The sequence below is a fragment of the Lactuca virosa genome, chromosome 3, assembly GCF_052849685.1.
Source record: "Lactuca virosa cultivar CGN04683 chromosome 3, Lactuca_virosa_CGN04683_v6, whole genome shotgun sequence".
Taxonomy (NCBI): Eukaryota; Viridiplantae; Streptophyta; class Magnoliopsida; order Asterales; family Asteraceae; genus Lactuca; species Lactuca virosa.
The window spans coordinates 61,679,307-61,703,751 of NC_136428.1; the positions used below are offsets into that span (position 1 = coordinate 61,679,307).

General features: G+C 37.5%; 1 protein-coding gene across 1 annotated transcript; it reads right to left on the reverse strand.

Annotated features, from left to right (window-relative positions):
* Window positions 1-3,731: 3,731 nt before the first annotated feature.
* On the reverse strand, window positions 3,732-7,026 carry LOC145163582 (uncharacterized). The gene is made up of 6 exons (XM_079082406.1): window positions 6,028-7,026; window positions 5,837-5,961; window positions 4,765-4,964; window positions 4,360-4,503; window positions 4,060-4,272; window positions 3,732-3,958 (listed from the first exon to the last, which is right to left on the reverse strand). The coding sequence occupies exons 1-6, from the start codon at window positions 7,024-7,026 to the stop codon at window positions 3,732-3,734; spliced, it is 1,908 nt and encodes a 635-aa protein (XP_078938532.1).
* Between the last annotated feature and the right edge of the window lie 17,419 nt (window positions 7,027-24,445).

A 24,445-nucleotide genomic window follows, 5' to 3' on the forward strand; every position in this document is an offset into this window, starting at 1 on the left:
ACTAGGGAGATAGGGATCTCCTGGCTAATGATGTTCGTCCATAGTGTATTGCACGAAGGGGTATAAATACTAGAAACAAATAGCACACCAAATACTCCTATAGTATTTTAATTTTGTTTAGGTTTGGTTCTATAAGCTCTTTGGATAATTAATGGTAAGTTTTTGATTCATTGTCCATCACGATTACTCCCGAACACATGTTGGTCATATTTTGAATGAATGTAGTTGATCAGGTTACATTCACCCCCAATACGACTACATAACTGCCTGGGTTTAATTGCGATGTTCAAATCCTCCAAAGACTTTTACTATTCTTGTTGTGTTATTACTCTAAAATGCACACATAAGTATGTATTTTAATTATTATGTTCAGAGTAGTTTAGTCCCATTGTATTTCTAGTTGCATATCTTGTATGGTTAGATATGTCAGTTCACTATAAACAATGCTCTGATACCAATCTGTCACACCCCCGAACCAGACGGCGGAAACGTCTGGGGGCTTGTGCGTGACTTCATCTTGAAATATCATTACAGTGAATATAAATGAAACATAACATCATCATCACCACGCATAATATAATACAACTGTCATTGTTTACATCAAGTACAATCTTTTTAAATTACATGACCAAAACATTTAATGTAAGATGTTTAACATTACACAAAAACAAAATCCCATATTCTTGTTGATTCTTTTGCTTAACGAGTCTCTGAGAATACAAGTTATTTTGAAAACGTCAACATATATAATGTTGGTGAGTTCATAAGCATGTTTGATTGAAAAGTTTTGTAGGGTTCGTAAAACACCAGAAAATCCGATATTTTCTGTAAAGTGGTTTGAAAATAATGTGTCAAATCAAGTATTTATGCATGTGTGTTTGCTGCTTTTGGAATGTATAAATAAACAAAAATGTAATCAAGATAAAAGCCCTGTATTTTCTGTTGTAAGTAGAAGGTAATGTATAAATGTATTTATCCCAGAAAATCCGACATTTTCTGCATATAAAAGTATCGTAATCATAAAATCCCATGACCGAGTATTGATGTATGTATGTTTTTAGTATCGTCTAGATTTGTATAAATATATTGAAATCTTTGATGAAGTTAGTCTCTAAGTGAGCCGTTACAACCATGCTTGAAATGACTAATTCTCCTGTGTTGACGTTTTCAGGCGCCGGTTTTGATGTAGGTAACGTTTGTCGCCCTAGACTGGCCTAGTCTAGCTGTAGCGAACAACTAAGGCGTGGGGGGTCACCCCGTATAGATCTATACACAAACTCCCGCTCTCCCTCCGGGAAACTCTGGTTATAACTACATGCAACGATTGTACACTCAAAGGTGCCAACCGACAAGTCTCACTAGATTCTCAACCTTTCATACCATGTTTAATGTTTATGTGTATGTTGTATGTTTTCATATCCAAAAGGTACATATATATATATATATATATATATATATATATATATATATATATATATATATATATATATATATATATATATATATATATAAGTATACGAAGTTCAATAATTATGTAAATGTATAGTTACGATCTACTAAGCATGTGAATTTCAGTCCAAGCCCAATTGCATGTAAATGGACCACAAAGGCTCAATAACATGTAAGAGGGTAATTTGGGCCCAATAGGCATGTAAATGGACCACCAAGGCCCAACAAACATGTGACCCATAACTCAGGCCCAAATTAACATGTAAAAGGGGTCGCAAGGCCCAATAAACATGTCATGGAAAATATTGGGCTCAATATACACTTGAATGGGCTCTTAAGGCCCATTAGCCAAGTAATGTGAATATTAGGCCCAATAAAATTGTTATCGATGTATTCAGTCCATTCGTTATTGTTTCGTTGTTTATTTGGGCTCGAGGTTTTCCAAATTGATTATAAAAAGTCTTCTTTTGTATAAACGACGTTCGTGGTCAATAAGCTTCAAATTTTCAATTAAGGCCCAAAGTTTTGTAAAAATAACACTTTAGTCCATAATTTATAAAAATTTGTAATTTCGTCCCAATGTTTAGAAATTCACGGATTTAGTCCAAAAATTTATATTTTGACATTTATGCCCCAATTTGGCAGAAAATTACTTTTTCAGCCCCTTGTTTGTAAAATTGACACTTTCGGCCCAATTTTGATAAAAGTTTCATTTTTGGTCCAATTTAGAAATAAATGTTATTTTTCACCCCTAAATTTGATTTATTTACATTTATGACTCAAACTTTGGTCAAATAACATTTTTAATCCCAAAACTTTCATTTTTTTTTCGCAAATTTGGGCCCAAAACCTTGAGGCCCAAATATTAGGCCCATTAAGCTAAAATTTACATTTTTGGCCCTTTAGAAAGCATGTTTATCATAAAAATCCATTTTTATACAATTAGGACCTGTTTGATCCTTATAAAAACATAAATGTCACTTTTTGCCCTTTTCTTTTGTTTTCTTGACAATTTTGACCCTTAACAAGGTTTTTGCCTTAAATTTTTATATCTTCAACATATAAACACTTTTAACTTGATAATATGATGTATAAGGTGTCTTAGTTCATGGATCTTTACTCAATGTTACTTAAGATGTTGAGATTGGTTAGGATCTAACACATTTTTACAAAATAAACTTTGAAATCACACAAGACATGCATATAACACATAGATCTACACATTTTACTTGTATTCTCCCCCAAAAATCATGTAAAAACCGAAAACAAGGGGGTATGAACTCACCTTTGCTTTGATGTTTCGGTTTTGAAGAAGAATGGAAGAAGGTGATGTGATCTTTGGCCCTATCAAGCTTTCCTTGGGTTGATCTTGAGTTCTAAGAAGTTCTAGAGTATGGATCATGAAATAAGATGCTTAGAAGGAATGATCTTATCATAGGAATGGAGTTTATCCATTTAGGAGATGTAACGGCTTACCAAGTTTTGATGATCTAGATGGAAATCTCTTAAGCCATACACATAAGTCTTGGAATTTTTGGGGAAAAGGAGAGAGTGTCCTTGAGAGATTAGAGAAAACTTGGAGAAAATTTTTGGAGGTGTGTGTGTGTAATTGCTCTCGGCCGAGAGGAAGAAAAAGAGGGGGAAAAAGAGTTTTTGCATGGAGGGCAATGGATCTCCTTGATGCATGAGAATTTTCTTGATGTTTGATGGTTAACTGTGAGTTGTCAATCCCTCCTTAATCTTCTCCTAATCTCTTTTTTTTTTGTTAAATGATGTTGGGCCGAGAGTTTGGGCCAAGAAAATAGGAATGGGATAGTTTGAGCCCATTAAACTTTAGTTAGGATTTTTGGGGACCTAATCATAAATTTTTCGGCCCATTAGGCCCTTGGAAGTACTTACGGCCCAACATAAGATAAGGGATGGGTTTTTGGTCCATTAAGGTAATTAATTTATTTATGGCCCAATAAGGCCCATTAGAGTTAGAATGAATCATTCTAGGCCCAAATGGTCCAAAACGTTATAGATTTATGAATTGGGTCCATTTAGAATCCAGATAGGGTTTCTAAGCCCAATATAGTTGAATTGAATGCTTATTGGTCTATTAGGCCCAATAAGGAAATCCTAGTCCATAATGAACTTGAACCTGGATCTTTTGGGTTTTCAGCCCTTAGTTGAACACATGAGATGTATTGGAATGAGCATAGAGTATGATATTCTCTTAGAGTACAAGTTATTACACTAGGTGAATGATTTCATGAGAGTAAATCTTCCTAGCAAAAATACTAGTTGTGACAACAACCTTCAAGACCACTATCAACCAATATATCAAAGGTATATTTTCGTTGACTGAGAACCATTCCGTTTGTCGTTCTAGCGACCTCAATGCCAAGGAAGTACTTTAACGGTCCCAAATCTTTGATACTGAACTTGCTATCAAGAAAAGCCTTGAGTTTAGTAATATGGCGGTCATTATTTCCCAGAAGAATGACGTCATCAACATAAATAAGAGCTGATACATAAATGTCTTTATGTTTGAAGACAAAAAGGGAATGATCAACCTTGGAATGTTTGAATCCAAGCTGGAGAAGAGCTTTAGTAAACTTATTGTACCAGTTTCTCGATGCTTGGCGTAAGCCATACAACGACTTTTGAAGTCGAAAACCCGTGTGTTTCCTTCCTTTGCAAATCCTTGCGGGATTTTCATATATACTTCCTCGTCCAAGTCACCATGTAAAAAGGCGTTGTTCACATCAAGTTGATGAATAGCCCAATTCGTTTGAACAGCAACAGCTAAAATGGTCCTTATAGTGACAAGTTTAGCGACTGTTGCAAATGTTTCATGGAAATCAACACCTTCTACCTAGGTAAAAGCTTTCGAGACTAATCTTGCTTTGTAACGCTCTACTTCACCCGTTGGCCTGTATTTTATCTTGTAAACCCACTTTGAGTCGATGGCTTTCTTCCCAGGAGGTAACTCAGTCAACGTCCACGTATTGTTGTTTTCAAGAGCCTGAATTTCCTTCTGCATAGCATCTTTCCAGTGTGGACTTTTAACTGCTTGAGAGAAGTGTTTAGGCTCATCTTATGAAGAGATGGCGACTAAAAAGGCTTTATGTGAGTTAGTAAAGTTTTTATAACATACAAAATGAGATAAAGGATGTACTGTCGAGGAAGCTATATTGTCACTGGAGTAGGAATGGTCAATGGAAGGAGGTAAATCGACTTCAAACTCTTGCAGATATGTTGGCTTTGTTCGAACCCGAGTAGGTCGACCGTTTTGAGGGTGGCAATGAGTTAGATCATCATTAGTCTCACCTGTTTGAGCTGATCCGGGTTCATCAGGGAGATTTCCTCGATTAGGGCTAAGTTGTGAGCTAACAGGAGTACCATGCTCGTTACTAGGGATCTGGTGGTTGTTGTTAGTCGTGTGACCAGCCTCGTTGGAAGTAGCAATGGTTGTGTCACTAATATCGAGTGGACTATGGTTCATGTAGTTCGTGGTTTGAACACCATTTCTGGTGTTATTTTCATCATTATTTTGGAAGGGAAAGACACATTCCATGAATTTCACATCTCGTGAGACAATTATTCTTTTGTCCTCGATATCAAGAAAACGGTATCATTTTTGCCCTTGTGGATATCCGATGAAAACACAAGGCCTCCCCCTTTCTTCAAACTTATCCTTTACAACTTTATTTTCTTTTACATATCCCAAACAACCGAGAACCCTCATGTGATCATATCGAGGTTTACTTCCAAAGAGTATTTCATATGAGGTCTTATTTTGTATGGATCGAGAAGGTAACCTATTTACAATATAGGTGGCAGTGAGAACACATTCTCCCCAGAATTCGATGGGGAGGCTAGCTTGAAACCTCAAAGCTCTAGCAATTTCCAAAAGGTGTCTGTGTTTTCTCTCAACAACCCCATTTTTTTGTGGGGTATGCACACATGTAGTCTCAAGTAGAATTCCATGTTCATCATAGAATTTTAGCATATTATTTGAGACAAATCCCCCCCCCCCCCCCCCCGGTTATCACTCCTAATCCTTTTGATTTTCTTTTCAAACTGTGTCTCAATCATCTTATAAAAAAAGACAAGGTTAGAGCTTGCATCAGACTTATGTTTTAATAAATAGACCCAAGTAGAATGGCTATAATCATCAACAATCGTTAAGAAGTATCGTGCTCCAGAAAGTGAAGGAACACGATAACTCCCCCATATATCACAATGAATAAGATCAAAACGAGTAGTAGTTTTAATAGAACTAACTTGAAAAGGTAATCTGGTTTGCTTTGCCTTAATACAGGAATCACAATGATCTATTTCTCCTAAATTATTCAAAAAACTAATATGTTGAAGTCTAGAATTTGAAGCATGTCCCAACCTTCTGCGCCAAACTTCAGTATCAACTTTAACCGCCATTGCTTTGATGCTTGAATCCTCTTCTTCCATGTTGTAGAGACCATTCCTACACCTCCCCGTGCCAATCAGCCTCCTTGAATGTAAGTCCTGTATGTAACAAAAATCTGGGAAAAAGGTTACAAAACAGTTGTGATCTTTGGTGATTTTACTAACCGACAAAAGATTGCATTTAAAGTTCGGTATGTAAAGAACATTATCGACATTCAAATTATTTGGCAAGAAAGAACTCCCTATTCCTTGGACATGAACACTATCGCCGTTTGGAATTTTAATAGGAACACCATCAGACGATTCCTTCAAGTCAGATAGAATGGATTTGTCACAAGAGATATGCTCAGTGGCAACTGAGTCGATGACCCATGGCCGATGAAAGTTAATCTTACCGGCCATGTTTACTTCAGGTTTTGTGTTGCTGCTTATCTGTTGAAACAACTTCTTATATTGTTCAGCATTTAGTCCGGGTATTGGACTGACTTCGATCCCTACAGCAGCAGCTTTGGGTTTTGGTTTTAATGTTTTCTTTTGGTCATTAGTTGTCTTTCGTTGTCGATTCTCCCACCAATCTGGATGCCTAATATTTTTGAAGCAGCTGTCGATTGTATGACCAGTTTTGTTGCAATGTTTGCACTTCAAGCTTTCACGACTAACTCGCTTATCAGAATAATTAGTTTCAAGATTTGATGGTGTTCGTATTTGATAGGCCACCGCTTCTACCACCGATTTTCTTGCAGTGCTGATGTTGCTCTGTTGCTCGTCTTCTGCGACCAGATGATACACAGTGCCAAGACTTGGCAAAGGTTTGGTGCTGAGAATCTGGGTTTTAATAGTTCCGAAGTCGTCATCGAGACCCATCAAGAACTCATATATTTGTTCCTTCTCCTTTGACTCCACAAGCCTTTTTCCTCGGTTGCAAGAGCAGTTGTTGCATGTGCATGTTGGTAAAGGTGAGACAGATTCAATCTCATCCCATATGCCCCTCATCATGGTGAAGTAAGATGAAACAGAGTGATTTTCTTGCCTCATGGCTGTTAGGGTTCGTTTTAACTCATAAGCCCTTGGGGCACTTTCTTTTCCAAATCTTTCTTCAAGGTCTTCCCATATTTGTCTAGCGGTTGTTGCGTATTTAACGTTGTTCCTAATCTCCTTTTCCATGTTTGTAATGATCCATCATTTGATGATGACATCACTACACAGCCATGCCTTGTACTCTTGCGAATCTTCTGCAGGTTTTGGAATGGTCCCGTGGATGAAACCAGCCCTATTCTTGGCGATGAGAAAATCACTCATCTCACGAGACCAATCAGCATAGTTATTGTCATTTAAGCTGTCATTCACATGCATATGATGGGGATAATCAGTGGGGTGAACATAATATGGTGAATCTGGATCAGAGGAGAGGGTTTTGGCTTTGTCTTTGCCACTTCCTTCAACACCATCTGTCGGTCCAGCCATGGTGGCCTTCGAACTGTGATTTTAGCGGATCAGAGGACCCGCTCTGATACCATATAGAAAACGAGTATTAAGGCTAACTGGAACCCAGAACGTATTCATAATTCCAATCAGGAGAGTATATATACATTTATCAAATAAAGAGATAAGGTAGAGTTCTTCTAGGAAACTAGGAACTAATTAGATAAACATAACAAGATAAACAAGTGGATAAAAACAATTTTCTTCAGATTTTGGTTACAAGTGATTCAATACCAATAAGGATGATCTAATTTCAAGATAGAAATAAAAATGGTACCATTTTAAATTTAAGAAAGTAAAAGAAATGGTTTGGTAACAAACTAAAAATCCGATTTTAAAAAAGGGATAATATATGGTCACGACCAGTTCAAGCCGATTTAATGCATTGGGTAAATAAAAAAATAAGTCCCTTACAGTAAAAAAATAATAACGAACAAGGGTGGCTTTTTTGTATTTGATTTTTAAATGAGGCTCTTGTTATAAATGTATCTTTACACTGTTTTTGTAATAGTATTGGTTGTTTGGTTTTTTATTTTTTATTTTTCTCGCTACCAGATAAATATTTTTTAGATAACATATTATTATTTAAACTTATAAAATAATGAAAAAAACAAGTAAAGGAAACGAAAACACCTAATTGTGAACTAGTGATGTTAAATTGTTTTCCAGCCACAAATATAATGATTTTTGAATTCTTTTTGTTCAGCTGCATGCCTTATCATTCAAATAAATACACAAAACATGAGTAATGGGCTGAATACAATAGATGGACTATCCTATACAAAACAAATGGGATATACTTAATAAATACAAGTATACATAAATGTACGCTAATACACCCCCCCCCCCCCCGCCACCCCACAGTCGGAACGGGAGGTCTCGAACGGACGTTCATACGGGATCTGAAGTTAAGAAACAATGATGACAAAAGTCCTTTGGTGAAGATATCAACATACTGTGAAGATGAGGGAACATGAAGCACACAAATCAGTCCTATAACAACTTTGTTGTGACAAGTACACGACACTTACGTTGTCACAATAAATGAGAGTGGCAGTAAAAGGCAGATAAAACAACTCACGTAACAGGTTGCGAAACCAACATGTGTCGGCAACAACATTCACAACTCCTCGATATTCAACCTCGACACTAGAATGAGAGATCGTTCCCTATCGTTTGGAAGACCAGGAGAGAAGACTCTTGCTAAGAATAACACAATAACCAGAGGTGGAATGTCAGGTAGTCTGACACCCAGCCCAGCAAACATCAGAGTATGCCATCGGACCATGAGAAGGGGAATCATAAAGTTGTAAACCATGATCCAGAGTGCCCCGAACATATCTAAGAACACGTTTGATGGCAGAGAAGTACAACTCAAAAGGATCATACATATATAGACAAACTAGTTGAACAACATATGAAATATTCGGGCGGGTGAAAGTCAAGTACCGAAGACCACCCGCAAAAATACGATAGAGAGTCGGATCAGCAACTGGGGGATCGGTATCATCAAGTTTTGCAAAAGTGTCAGCAGGTGAGTGGGTTGTGTAAGGTAACACCTTATGATCTGATGAGTCAAACACTCTATATGCTGACCGTCAACGCCAACATCAACATCAACGTCAGCGCCTCATGTCGTATCAGTTTCAGCGTGTAGATACTTATCTTATATAATCTTTGTATATTAGGTAATGATACATATATGTATAGAATAGATATCAGATCTGATATCTTTGTGATGAGGATCGGTTCTTAGTATAGATTAGATATAATCCCTTCAATCAAGGGATATACTTGTATAGTTTAGTGTGTGTGTGTGTGTGTGTATATATATATATATATATATATATATATATATATATATATATATATTATACATTAGGGTGAAAACCTAATGTGAACGTCTTAGTGACCGTCTTTGTGATAACCCGTTTTTTTGGTGAAAACAAACCCTTTCCTGGTTGTAACGTCCCAAAATAATGACATAAAATTTTCGTTTTTAGATTAATAAATCGTTAATACATATCATTTCCATAAAACCAAGGTAATCAATATTTAGAAAAACATCATCAAATCAGAGTAAATCACGGAATGCGGAAACATGTGGTGTGTGCTCTGCAATCATACTGAGCTCTTCCATTTGAAAACAGAAGTACTTGAAACATAAACTGAAAACCATAAGCACAAAGCTTAGTGAGTTTCCCAAAATACCACATACCAATCATACAAATGGGCCCAACCCTGGGGTTCATTCCAACCCAAAACAACTGTTGGAACCTAAAAGTGATCCTCTAGCAATCTCAATCACCTCTGAAGATCCGAAGTCAGTCAGTTTCCGAAATGAATAAGTTGGTGTCCGGACTTGAAGCCTTGCTCCGGAAGTGATGATCTCCGGAATATGAAGATGTGCAGAAGAAAAGAAGATGTTCCGAACCATATGAAGGCATTCCGGAATGGATGTTATGTCCAGAATGTTATCTTGTCTGAATCAGTGTTTTGTCCATGTGCATTTATTATATTTGTCATATAGCTTGATTTAACTTATCATTGGACTTAGTCTCTTTTGTCAAACACGGATATTCAGAGTGTAAGATGTAACTCTTTGATCCAGTCCTATATATGTAATCAGTTAGTACCATATATCTTGTTCTTCTATTTATAGGAGCTTTAAATGTTAAATCAAATGACGGAGCATTCAAACATATCTAGCAATATTCCAGTTTACTTCACTTTCTCTCTAAAAACATTCTTCTTATTCTTCATTTATTGTCTTTACCTTGATCATCTTCCTCACTCTTCATTAATATCTCAAATACTTTGTTGATTACATTAACTCAGTCTTGACTGGTCTTGACAGACTTGACTGGTACATTCATTAGCAAGCAGACATTCATCTTAAGCATTCATTCAAGGTTTGAATTTTCAAACCTTGTCCCTGCACATAAGATCATCCTTGTTCTCACAACAACCAAGTATGGGGCCCGCCATGGGGCCTCTCCCTGGGGTATATTTTAACCCGAACATATCACAGTGGGCCCCACCCTGGGTATATTTCAACCCGTCATGCTCTATTGGGCCCCGCCCTGGGTGTATTTCAACCCAATTACAGCGTGTAACACACAACAACTAGCTTACTACGTAACCACATAATGGGTCGGCCTTGGTGCTTTCGACCCGTGGACATGGTGAGAAGACTCACCTCACAGACTGACGAATAGCTGAACAAAACACTGCTCCAACACCAGATCTACATGTCTTCATGAATACTAGACGTAGACCAAAACCCAATCAATATCACAAAATACCCAAAATACCCTTTTAGTCAAACTTGGTCAAACGAGTCAACCGAGCTGACCCACTTTGAACACGGGGGGTTCCATGCTTGAATGCGGGGCGTTCAAGCCCTTGACCAGAATCACAAACCCGGACCGGAACGTGCTGCATTCCTCCCACTTACGCGGGGCGTTCCCGCTGAATCCCCAAACTTTCTATTAAGGGCTTAATACCTTAAGTCCTTTTGTACAAACACATATCTAGGTCCAATCACTGAGGGTCATAAAGTTGTTGGATAAGGTGTATAAGTCCATAACTATTTCTGGTATGTACTTGACCTGACCCGGCATGGTCCATTTGGGTTGCATGGCACCACGCAATTGGATAAACTAAAATGAGAGAAATAACACTATATAAGAAACCCATTCTCCACCAAAATATGCTACACTAAGAAACAAGAGGGCTAGAGCCGATTTTGCAAGTGTAAGATTCTCTCAAAGTTTACTCCTTTGCATTTGGTGTTGTGTGAAGCATTTGAGGCATCACACTTGGGGTGCTAGGCTCACAAGGTTTCAAGGATCATAATCAACAACAAGGTAAGTTATTCTATCTTTCATTCAAGTTAAAAATGTTCCCCATGTATGCTAGATAGGAATATAACCTTGGAATTCAACTTTGCATGATTATTAGACAAACATAGATCCAAGGTTATTAGGGTTGCATGTACACTTAGGAAGTGTTAGAATGCTCAAAACCCATCAGTGGTATCAGAGCTTAGGTTTGTTTGTTGTTTTTTTTTGTGTGCAAACAGCTTGAAAAAAAATCGTTTTTCTGTTTTCTGCTCGTATGAAAGTTTGCACATTTGTTGCTGGAAATGGACTAGAAACATTACCCTAAACTGTTTTGATGTTTTAAAGCTTGTTTTAGATGGTGTAATGTTTATGCTAATCCATTTACAATGACAATTATTAAAATTACAATTTTTTTAAGTGTAATTTTTTGATTCTTGAAAGTGTTCATATTCATGTTCTTGAACTTATGAAGATTAGATGATCATAGGAATTGTTTGTAACCTTCATGGTAGTTTAATTCATGATCATAATGTGTTTTAATGGAGTCCATAACTTGTCCTCAAGTTATGGAAAACCAAAAGTCTCACTTTTATTAAAGCCATTAAAAGAACACAAGAGTTATAAAAATGAAGAGTCTTCATTTTTATTACTCAATTAATTCATAAGTTATAAGAAATGAAAAATTTTGGAAGTTTACAAAACTTGCCCTCAAGTTTTGGAACATGTAAAGTCTTGATTAAAACTTTAGTTCCAACCCTTAGAATTTTAAAAGTTAAAATTGAACCCTTATACTTTATAATATTATAAGTTACTAATATATATATGTATAACGTCAAGTCGTCTTACCGCTAGTACGCCTTATTCATGAAGCCGGTCTATAAGGGGGGTATAAGGTTGTTGCCTATAAAATGGCAACTTAATGGGTGTCCACTCTCACCCACCGCTTCCTTGATCGGTGGAGGGTCGTTAGCCGAACGGGTAAGACAAGGACTTATAAATTCTCATTAAAAGTATGATGAATATTATAAAGTAACTAAATGCTTTTATTAAATTCCCAATCTTAGTTACTTTAGGAAAATGTGAATAAGGTGCTAATCCATGAAATTACACTTTACACTTTGTTTAAGTCGTTAGTGGAGCTCGTGTGGTTAACCGGCACACTAACTTGGACTTAACAAGGTAGGTAAAGGGTGACTTAAAGTTTATTATAGGTCGGTAGAGCTCGTGTGGTTAACCGGCACATCGATTGAGTAATAAACATTGAGTGTACCAAGTGATTTGCATGGTTACTTCACACCTCGTTTTGTGATCCTCGGTATCCCAGTCACAAAACTTGGAGGGCACACTCGAGATTGAAACATGCCTTTGAAAAGTTCATTGAATCTCAAAAGAATCTAGGAATTTCTAAGAACCAATTAAAAACCTAATATTTATATTTCGTTTTTCATGGTGGAAATTGGTGAATCGTCATTCACCTACCTTTCAAATATGTTATAGCTTGGATTACGACATACCTCTTCTAAGTTATAATATATTGTGATTGGATTCTAGCTTTAATATTACATTTGAGTGTTTTATTAAGGACTCTCTTAATATCTAAACTAATCTTGTTCTCTTCTTTCAGATGTCTTCAAACAATGTTGCTTCTGGCTCTAATCCTAATGGCTCCTTTACCCTTATGAACTTATGTGGGAAAGTCACTTTTGATGGATCCAACTTCAATGAATGGATCAGAAACATCAGGATGATTACCCTCTACGAGGACAAAGAATATGTCCTTGACAAGGAGCTTAAGGAGATTGATGAGACCACTGCAACTCCCCAGGAGATCGCTGACTTCCGGGCACATGAAAGGGATGCTACAAAAGTGGCATGCATCATGTTGGCCACCATGACAGCGGAACTCCAAAAGTCCTATGAGGACTTCTACCCTTATGAAATGCACCAAGATCTGATGGAAAGATACCATCAAAGTGCACCACAAGAGAGGTATGAAATCATATGCTCTATCATAACAACCATGATGAAGGACGGGGAATCCGTCATGAGCCACATGCAGAAAATGCAAAGGTATGTGGATCGGTTGCTGAAGCTTAATGTGAACTTCCCTGAGGAGCTTGCAATAGATATCATTTTGCACTCCTTACCATCGTGCTATGATCAATTCCGCATGACATATCACATGAATAAGGAAGAGGTCACACTCAGCAAACTTCAGGGACTCCTCAAGACCGCAGAAACAGGTCTTAAGGGTAAGTCGGTTGTTAACACTCCTACTCCAAACTCCGCCCCGGTTTTGGCAATCGGGAAAGGTAGAGGGAAGAAGAGGAAGAGCTCTTCGAAGGGTACCAAGGCTAGGACCCTTGATGGCTCTTCTTCAAGTGGAACCAAGAAAGGTTTTGTCACTCCTTCTTCTGACCCTAAAGAGGCTGAATGCTTCTATTGCCATGAAAAGTCACATTGGAAGCGGAACTGCCCAAAGTACCAGCAAGATGTGAAGGATGGGAAAGTTAAACCCAACCATGCAGGTATTTACACTATCTTATCTAATAACTCACCCCATTCTAACTCTTGGGTCCTTGATACCGGTTGTGGTATTCATATTTGTTCTGATTTGCAGGGACTAAGAAGAAGTGAGAATGTGGAGCATGGAAGAATAAACTTAATCATGGGGAATAGGAAAGCTTTACCTGTCACCAAGATTGGATTTTATACTTTATCGCTAAGTAGTGGGTTTAGTTTAGATTTGAATAAATGTTGTTATTCGCCAGAAATGGCAAGAAACATTATTTCCTTTCATGCATTGTATAAACAAGGTTTCACCTTTTCATTTGATAATGAAGTTGGTTCGATTAATGCTTTCTTTAATAATGTTCTTTATTTTAAAGCATTACCTTGTGATGGTGTGTATGAAACTGTATCTGTGGTTGATAACTTAGGAAATAATGTATTGTGTATTGATTCTGTTAATGATAATAACTTGGATAAAGCATCATTATGGCATTGTCGTCTTGGACATATAAGCAAGAAAAGCATAGGCGAACTCCAAAAGGATGGAGTATTGGAGTCATTTCACCTAAAGTCAGATGATAGTTGCGAATCATGCTTACTTGGAAAAATGACAAAGTCACCCTTCACAGGTTCTTGTGAGAGGGGTGAAGGTTTGTTGGATCTTATACACACGGATGTGTGTGGGCCCTTCAAACATGCCACAAGGGATGCTAATCGTTATTATTTGACTTTTACTGATGATTACAGTAGATATGGATATGTCTACTTAATCAAGCATAAGTCAGAGACTTTTGAGAGGTTTAAAGAGTTTAAACAGGAAATCGAGAATCAATTGGGCAGGAACATTAAGATGCTTCGATCCGATCGAGGTGGTGAGTATCTTAGTTCAGAGTTCCTCGACTATCTTAGGGAATGTGGGATTGTCTCACAATTGACACCTCCCAGGACACCACAGTTGAATGGTGTAGCTGAGAGGCGCAATCGGACCTTGTTGGACATGGTTCGTTCCATGATGAGTCGAGCTTCGCTACCAATCTCATTTTGGGGGTATGCCTTAGAGACTGCCGCCCATATCCTTAATCTAGTCCCTACAAAGAAGGTTACCAAAACACCTCACGAGGTGTGGACTGGAAAAGTTCCCAATCTAGACCACATCAAGATTTGGGGTTGCGAGGCTTTCGTGAGACGCGAGACTCACGATAAGCTCGAACCCCGAAGCGAAAGGTGTATTTTCATCGGCTACCCACATAAATCCTTTGGTTACATCTTCTACAGACCCAGTGATAATGTGGTCTTTGTAGCAAGAAGAGGATTCTTTCGAGAGATAGAATTCATGAGCCAAGGAGACAGTGGGAGGCAAATTGACCTTGAGGAAATTCAAGAGTCAATTGGTGAAGGAACCTCAAACCCTAGCCCTCAACCTGAGGAGGAAACTCCTGTTGAGCCGACTGAAGAATCTATACCTCTGAGGCGTTCCACCAGAGTTAGGAATGCACCTGAGCATTATTATGGTTTTCATATTACTGCAGAAGGTGAGACACTTATCAGTGATAACACACTGGTAAATCTGGATGAGCCTAACAGCTACACGGAAGCCATGGCAGGCCCTGAGGCTGCTAAATGGAAAGACGCTATGGATAGCGAGATACAGTCCATGTATGACAATCAATTTTGGAACTTGGTTGACAATGTACCTGATCGTAAGATAGTTGGGTGCAAATGGATCTTCAAGAAGAAGACCGACATGGATGGTAATGTACACACTTATAAGGCACGACTGGTTGCAAAGGGTTATTCTCAAACTCCGGGAGTTGATTATGATGAGAGCTTTTCACCAGTGGCCAAGATTAAGTCTATTAGGGTTCTGTTAGCCATTGCTGCATTTCATGATTATGAAATATGGCAAATGGATGTCAAAACCGCTTTCCTTAATGGAAAGTTGGCTGAGGATGTTAACATGAGTCAGCCAGAGGGTTTTGTCAATACAGAGTACCCTAATAAAGTGTGTAAGCTTGAGAAATCCATTTATGGGTTAAAGCAAGCACCTCGCAGATGGAATCTTTGCTTTGATGAGAAAGTCAAAGAATTTGGCTTTTCTAGGAGTGAAGATGAATCTTGTGTATATGTCAAGGCTAGTGGGAGTATAGTTAGCTTTTTGGTATTGTATGTGGATGACATACTACTCATAGGAAATGACATCCCAACTCTGCAGGAAGTTAAGTCCTGGCTTGGGAAGTGTTTCTCTATGAAGGACCTAGGAGAAGCTGCCTATATTCTAGGGATAAGGATCTTGAGAGACCGGAGTAAAAGACTAATTGGACTTAGTCAGAGTACTTACTTGGATAAGGTGTTGAAGAGATTCGGCATGCAGGACTCCAAGAAAGGAGAGTTACCCATCCAGAGTAATGCCAGATTGAGTAAGACACAAAGCCCTAGTACTGAGGCTGAGATAGCAGAAATGAGTCGAATACCTTATGCTTCGACTGTAGGATCGATTATGTATGCTATGACGTGTACTCGACCTGATGTAGCCTTTGCTTTGAGCATGGTTAGCAGGTATCAGGGGAACCCTGGCAAGGCACACTGGACTGCGGTAAAGAATATCCTCAAGTACCTACGGAGGACTAAGGACTGGGTCCTTACCCTCGGTGGGAGTGAAGACTTGAGAGTTGTAGGGTATAGTGATGCTAGCTTTCAGACTGATAGGGATAATTTCCGCTCTCAGTCAGGCTGGGTCTTTACCTTAAATGGAGGAGCAATTTCTTGGAAGAGTTCCAAGCAAGAGACAGTGGCTGATTCAACTTGCGAATCAGAATATATAGCAGCTAGCAAGGCAACAAAGGAGGCGATATGGCTGAAGAACTTCATTGGAGACCTTGGAGTTGTACCAGCTATTAAAGAGCCAATCGAAATTTTCTATGATAGTGAAAGTGCAGTTGCCTTAGCCAAGGAACCAAGGGATCACGGGAGATCCAGACACATCGACAGAAAATCCCATTTCATCAGACATCGAATAGAAGAAGGACTCCTCGTGGCAAAGAGGGTATCATCGGATGAGAATCCAGCAGACCCCTCACGAAGGGACTGACTCGGGTTAAGCATCTCCAGCATGCTCGGAGCATAGGGCTGAAGGATGATATTAGATTTAGTAGTTAGATAACCTTGAAATTTGTAAAGTGTAATTGACATTAGATGATGAATAAAAGGTGTTTTATTTATGAGTAAAGTGTTGCTATCTCTTGTCGATCGTTTACTATATTTCTTTTGCATGTTTTGACTTCCAGAATAATTATGTTTGGTATATCATATTATTCGAACCTCCACAGTCGGTCATATGTCGGAAGTAGGTATGAATCAAGACTGTCATGATTGGTTGCAGAGGTCTAAGTTGTTGGACATGGCTACAACACTCATGAGTGCTCATAAGTTCTGAGCATTGGACTCAACCCACGCTCACTGGAATCACTTCATGGAATTTATCTCGAGTGATCGTGAGACGGTAATATCATATAAGTCTTCAAACCTAGAGATATGATTTGTTACTTATGAGTTGGTTATGCATTGATTGTACGTTAACGCATTGGTAACTCGATGTTATAAAACGTGCTTTTGTGTATAATTCAATGAGTGGTAGAACAAACATATGAGTCGAAGTTTATCTGTTCCTTCTTGGATTAGAAGCTGATATCTGGGCCCCTCGATGATTTTGTTTTGACCTATGTACCGGGCCCGGTCAGAACTAAGTTGATGTGTTCAATTAAGTTCTTTGTCAAACAAATCGGAAATCGGGAAACAAACAGCTGGACACAAAGTAAGACACTGTTCCATGTATTTGTCCGGCTGATATCTAGAACAGAGGATTATATGATCACTTATCTTAAATGGCGTATCATCATCTTCTCAGTTCCGAGAGACCTTGAAAGAGCTACGATTGCCGATCGGTTCCTGAAGTATTGCAGTTATAGTTATTACACTTATCCAAGTGGGAGACTGTTGGATAAGGTGTCTAAGTCCATAACTATTTCTGGTATGTACTTGACCCGACCCGGCATGGTCCATTTGGATTGCATGGCACCATGCAATTGGATAAACTAAAATGAGAGAAATAACACTTATGGTGTATTAATATATTATAAGTTCTAATATATTAATAATATTATTTAATTAGTTTGATCAAGAATTAATTTAGAATTAATTAAGTGATCAAAAGATAACTAATTAAATATATGGGTAGATTATGTAAATCTTCCATATCTTATATAGTGGGCTAAGAGGCTCCATGGATTATCAAGTTGGGTTCCACCCATAGGATGCTCCATGGATGCTCCATGGGAGTTACAAACCCATGGGTCATGGAAATGAAGAGTCATGACACATTAGGGTTTACATGGTGTAACCCTAGATGTGTCAACACTATATAAGAAACCCATTCTCCACCAAAATAGGCTACACTAAGAAACAAGAGGGCTAGAGCCGATTTTGCAAGTGTAAGATTCTCTCAAAGTTTACTCCTTTGCATTTGTTGTTGTGTGAAGCATTTGAGGCATCACACTTGGGGTGCTAGGCTCACAAGGTTTCAAGGATCATAATCAACAACAAGGTAAGTTATTCTATCTTTCATTCAAGTTAAAAATGTTCCCCATGTATGCTAGATAGGAATATAACCTTGGAATTCAACTTTGCATGATTATTAGACAAACATAGATCCAAGATTATTAGGGTTGCATGTACACTTAGGAAGTGTTAGAATGCTCAAAACCCATCAAGTATGAAGTACTTGTCTGACCAGTGTAGCTATAAGAACTGGTATGCTTTGGAATCATTTTATGTGACTGGATAAATATAGAAATCTCAAGAAAAATAAAAAATGGATCTTATGGGTAGAAATGTCTTAGGTCTAGAGCATTTCATTAAGATCTCGCAAAAATAAAAAGAGATTTCAAGGTACAAGCCACGAAGATGGACATTCGTTAATTCGTTGGTTAATAAGCTAGAACAATTAAATTGTTCACCGTCAATTCGTAAATATGTGTTGGATTTTGGGTTTCACTCAATTCGTGGTTATAGCGAATTTAAGATCAAAAACACAGATGTTGTGTGACCATAAACCTTAGTGGTATTTTCTAAGAGTCTCAAGGGTTACATTTATGAATGTGAAAGTGATGGAGAAATAGTTGGAGGTGGTTCCAAAGAGAAATGTACCTCCGTTATGAGAAAGTAACTAAGCAGTCAACTCTTAACTCAATGTGAGAAGAGTAAGGTAGCTCATGACTTATTTGAATGAATAGCCTAATAGGGAAGAAACGATTGGTGTTATCGATTCATTAAGGCTTCTATATAGAGTCTTTGAGGCTTCAGACTACATGCAACAACATGCTTCTACGGACACTTAACTAGTGCATAGATTAGAAATTTTATACCTGCCCCATCATTCATAACTGAGATCACCAAGATATGTGCCTTCAAACCTGCTCAAATATCTAATATTTTTGGTATTTTTGAATGTTTTATTAAAAGAAATAAGTAATGAAAATAAAGAAAAATATTTTTCTATTTTTGGTTTTCTGAAAAAAAAAATAAAAACAGAAAGACATAAAATATTTTTGGATTTTTGATTTTCTGAAAAAGAAATAAAAACAAAAATTAAATAAAGATATTTTATAGTTTTGATTTTCTGAAAATAAATAAAAATAGAAAAATAAGTAAAAACACACGTAGTATACAAAAGTATACAAAAAGCTTCGAAACTTCATATGAACAATGGTCTACGAGCCACTGCGAGCGTTCGCGGATGAACTGTTGAATGTGAATTATTACGAACGTTCGCACCGATTTGCAGCTCAAAACAATACTTTTCTAATGTGAAGGTAGTTTCGGAACTGATTCAGCCTCAATCATTCCTAAGCCTTAAAGAATATGATTAAAGGTTTGTTCAGGCAAGGCTGTCGTGAAGATGTCAGCCATCTAATCAGCGGATTTAACAAAGTGTATCTCGACATTTCCATCTTCCACATGATCTTTGATGAAGTGATACCTCAGTGCGATGTGTTTGGTCTTTGAATGTTGCACTGGGTTGTGACAAATGCGAATAGCGCTTTCAGAATCGCAATACAATGGGATTTGCTTCTGTCACAACCAGGAAATTCTATGCTTTTGTAAACATTAACAAAGACAAAATTGTAAACAAAATCTGGAAGCATGCATGATGTTTATTCAATGACAACAAAATTACATCAAACACTCTATACAAACACTCCAAATGGTCAACGAAAGATTGGAAACCCTGAAAATCCCGGTTTAAGTCCATTATGGACTAGGATTTCCTTATTGGGCCTAATGGACCAATAAGTCTCCAATTTGACTATTTTGGGCTTAGAACCCTTAAATGGGCTCTAATTGGACTCACTTTCATGAAACTTAACATTTTGGGCCATAATGGATCCAAAATGAATTGGTTTACGTTAATGGGCCTTATTGGGCCATAATTGATTCAATTAGCTTTAATGGACCATAAACCCATTCTTTTATGCAATTGGGCCGTGAACACTCCTAAAAGCCCAATGGGCCGAAAACCTATTTAATGGGCTTCATATTTTCGAGCAAAAATCAAGAAAATGCCTAAATTAATAAACTCATTCTTTCCTAAATCCAAATTCTCAGCCCATGTTTTAAAAAAAAAGGGGGTTTAATCAATATAATATAAGACCTTGACACCTCACTTTTGCTTAGTGGTAATCTAGGAAAAAGAACTCACATGTAACAAGGTAAGTCATCCTTAACCATCATGCATTAACCTTTGATCCCCTCTCTTCCTACTTCTTTAACTATGGCTGAGAATATCAACATACACACACACAATTCCACTTCTAAACTCTTTCAATACCACCTCAAAAACTCCTCCTTCCTTCTCTAAAAATTTCGAAGCTTCAAGGTGTTTCCAAGAAAATTACTTCATCAAAAACTCACTCATTGTGGTATGATCTTGCAAACTCAAGTGTATAACTTCATTTTAAAACATCTTTATTCCTCTTACACTCTTGTTTTCATAAATGTGGTACTTAGAACATCTTAAGGCTCAAGATCTACTCAAGGAGCTAGTTAGAACCGAAAACCACACCATCTTCTTCTTATCTTCTTCAAAACCGAATCCAAATCTTCAAGGTGAGTTCATACCCCTTTTTTTTCGGCTTTTACTTGTTTTTGGGGGGATAATACAAGTGTTTTGTGTTGATCTATGTGTGTTTGCATGTTATATGTGATTTCTTTGGTTTATGTTGTGATAATGTGTTAATACTTATTATATTTCGAGATCTATAGCTAAAATGTGAAAGATTCATAAACAAAAACATAATAAACAACATACATCATAGATCTAAGAGTCCTTAAGTTTAATAAGTGAAAAACAAAGCCAAAGATCTTTACAAGTGTCATTTTTGCAAAAATAACAAAGATTGGGTTGAAAGTTGATAATTTTCGGTTTTATGAGGGTTATAAAGTATTTATTTATATAAAAGCTGATTTTTATGAAAATAATACTTTTCAAAGGACCAAAAATATAAAATTTTACTTAATGGGCTTATATTTGGGCCTCACGGATTTTTGGGCCCAAACTTGCGAAAATGAAGAGTTTTAGGGACTGAAATTATAAATTCATAAAAGTATGAGTCAAAAACATAATTAAACTATTTCAGGGGCTGAAAATGACCCTTTTTGCTAAATTAGACTAATAATGCAAAGTTTTTAGATTTTGGGCCAAAATTGTAAAACTTACGACAAATTGGCCAAAAAAAATGTAAATTTTTAGCAAATAAGGGCTGAAAATGTCAAAAGTTGTATTTTTGGTTGAAATTATAATTTAAGATTTTATTTGGGCCGAAAATGCCAAGTTAAATAATCTAATGGACTAAAATGTCATTTTTCATCAAAAAGGACTAAAAGTGTCATTTTGCACCATTAAGGGCTGAAAATGTAAATTATGTATGAAAAAGGGACTGAAATGGTCAAATAAACATTTTGGGCCAAATATGTAAATTTCTAAACAATTGGATCAAAGATATAAATTTTTACAACATGAAGGTTTAAAAATGGTATTTTTATAAAAACTAAGAATATCGTTATAAACCAACATTGAGTATTTTAACATCGAAAGTAAACACTAAGTGTAAACCAAATTCCATACTACAACTTATGGCGATAAACAGAAAAACGATTCAATGGTTGGGCCCAATATTTCCTACTCGTGCTTATTGGGCCTTCGTGACCCAATTATACGATTGTTGGGCCCAATATAATCAAAACATGTTTATTGGGCCTTGGTGACCCAATTACATGTCCAATGGACCTTTATCAGCTTTAACATGCTATTGGGCCTTAGTGGCCCATTTGCATTGCTAATATGGACCTAAACATTCATCATATGCTTAATGGGCTATAATGTGTCCGTAGCATACTCGACAGCCTATAATAACATACATGATTAGTCGGCCACCGTTGTCCTCTTTCATGTCTGTTAGGCTTACTTCATATTCACGTAAACATCATTCGGGTTGTAAAACAAGGTTATTCAATTTCATTGGTATTTAGTGAGAAATAACGGGTGGCACCAATAAGTGTCGGCCGTAGCCTGTAGTTATAATCAGAGTCTCCTGGAAGGAGAGCGAGAGTTTGTGTATAGATCTATACGGGGGTGACTCCCCCACACCTGAGTTGTTCGCTACAGTTAGACTCGGCCAGTCTAGGGTGACAAAATCTTGATCAAAACCGGCGTTAGGAAAAATGCCAAGACAGACGAATTAGTCACTATTATGCATGGTTATAACGACTCACATAGAGATCCATTACCATCTAAGTACTCATGGGAAATCATATTCATACACCGTGACGATGCAAAGCGATTTATACAATAATACAAAACTATCATACTATTTAAATTGGAAAACATCGGGTTTTCCGGGGAACGACATTATTCGCTTCTACATACAACAACTACAATACAAGGAACAATTATGAAAGGCATTCACTCTTACATGTTTTGAAATCACATACATATACACTTATGGGATCATCACATCTTTTTTCGTAAACAGTTTTTGTTACAGAAAATATCGGATTTTTTGGGTTTTACAAACAATACAAACTATTTTTATATCAAACATGCTTATGAACTCACCAACATTATATATGTTGACCGTTTTCAAAATAACTTGTATTCTCAGGTAACCGTTAGAATGAAGAATCATCAAGCGTGTTTCTGAAATTTCTTTTGTGCAATGTCAATCGTTAAACAATTTATGTTATGTGATGTTGTAATGTAAACAATGTACTTGATGTGAACAAGGTCAGTTGTAATGTATTAATGCATGGTGATGTTTATGTTATGTTTCATGTATATTCATTGTGATGATATTTCAATTTAAGTCACACGAGCCCTCGGACGTTTCCGCCGTCTGGTTCGGGGGTGTGACAGGTTGGTATCAGAGCTTTGTTTATAGTGAACTAGCATATCTAACCATACATGATATGCAACGATAAACATAATGGGAATAAATAACTCTGAACAAAAATAAAATTTCATACTTATATGCTTATATTAAAAACAACAATATAGCAACATTTAAAAGTCTTGGGAGGATTCGAACATTTTCAATTGTGCTCGGACAGTTATGAAGTCGTAATGAGGGTAAATGTAGCCTGATCAACTACATTCACCCAAGGTACGACTGTCATGTGCCCGGGTGTGATTGTAATGATCGATAAAACAAAAACTTAATACCCAGAAGAAGAAAATTTCATTTCTACAAAATTTACCCTCTTTACGCGTTCCTCATCACAAATTTCTCGCACAGTCACCATGGAGGAGGAGCATCAAGGCATTCAGTTTCACCAGGCCCTGGTGGCCCACAGAATGATTGAAGACGACCCCGAGGAAGGACAAGGGGCAGCACCCGACATTGAGCCCGAAGAGTACACTGATACGGACTACGAGTTTGATGGGACAGATGACGACATGGAGGAGGAAAGAGACACAGACGAAGCCCCTGTCAAACCACCTACAGACGAGGCACACCAGGACCACCCTGCTCCACCAGGAAATCCCGTTGGTGAGGATCGTTCTCTGGAGGCAGAGGCTGCCACACTTCGGCAACAACTATTTGCCATTGAGGCACGAGCCGTGCAGGCTGAGTAGGAAAGGGATGAGGTCATTGGGGAAATGACCGAGATGGCTCAGTTATTGGCACAACATTTTGGGATATGATTTCGCTACCACCGTTAGAGACCTCCTAGTGTGTTTAGAATCAGTAGACCCCCTGCTAGTGTTTTGTTTCTTTTATGCGCACTACATTATGTATTGACGACTTTATGTTTAAGTGATCACACTACTCATAGAGTCGTTATGCTGCCAAATTTTGTACCCTTATGTATGCCCTTTCGGGCAAATTTTCATGTATCAAAGGCGGATATTATTAGTGGAAAATATTATGTGTTTTATCGTGATGTTGTTATCTGCTATGTGTTTTATATTCTTATTATTTGGTGTAAATATATGGAACCACTTAGATGCACAATCGATTCACGGAATTCCCAACTTAAATACGATGCGTACCCAACATCTTTCTGTTTCATGACAGCAAGATGCCGCAAAGACCAAACCGTGGAAACAATCAACCACCGCCGCCACCAGAAATCAACTCAGTTGCATTTCAAGCGGCTGTATCTGTTGCAGTCACAGCAGCACTGGCGCAGTT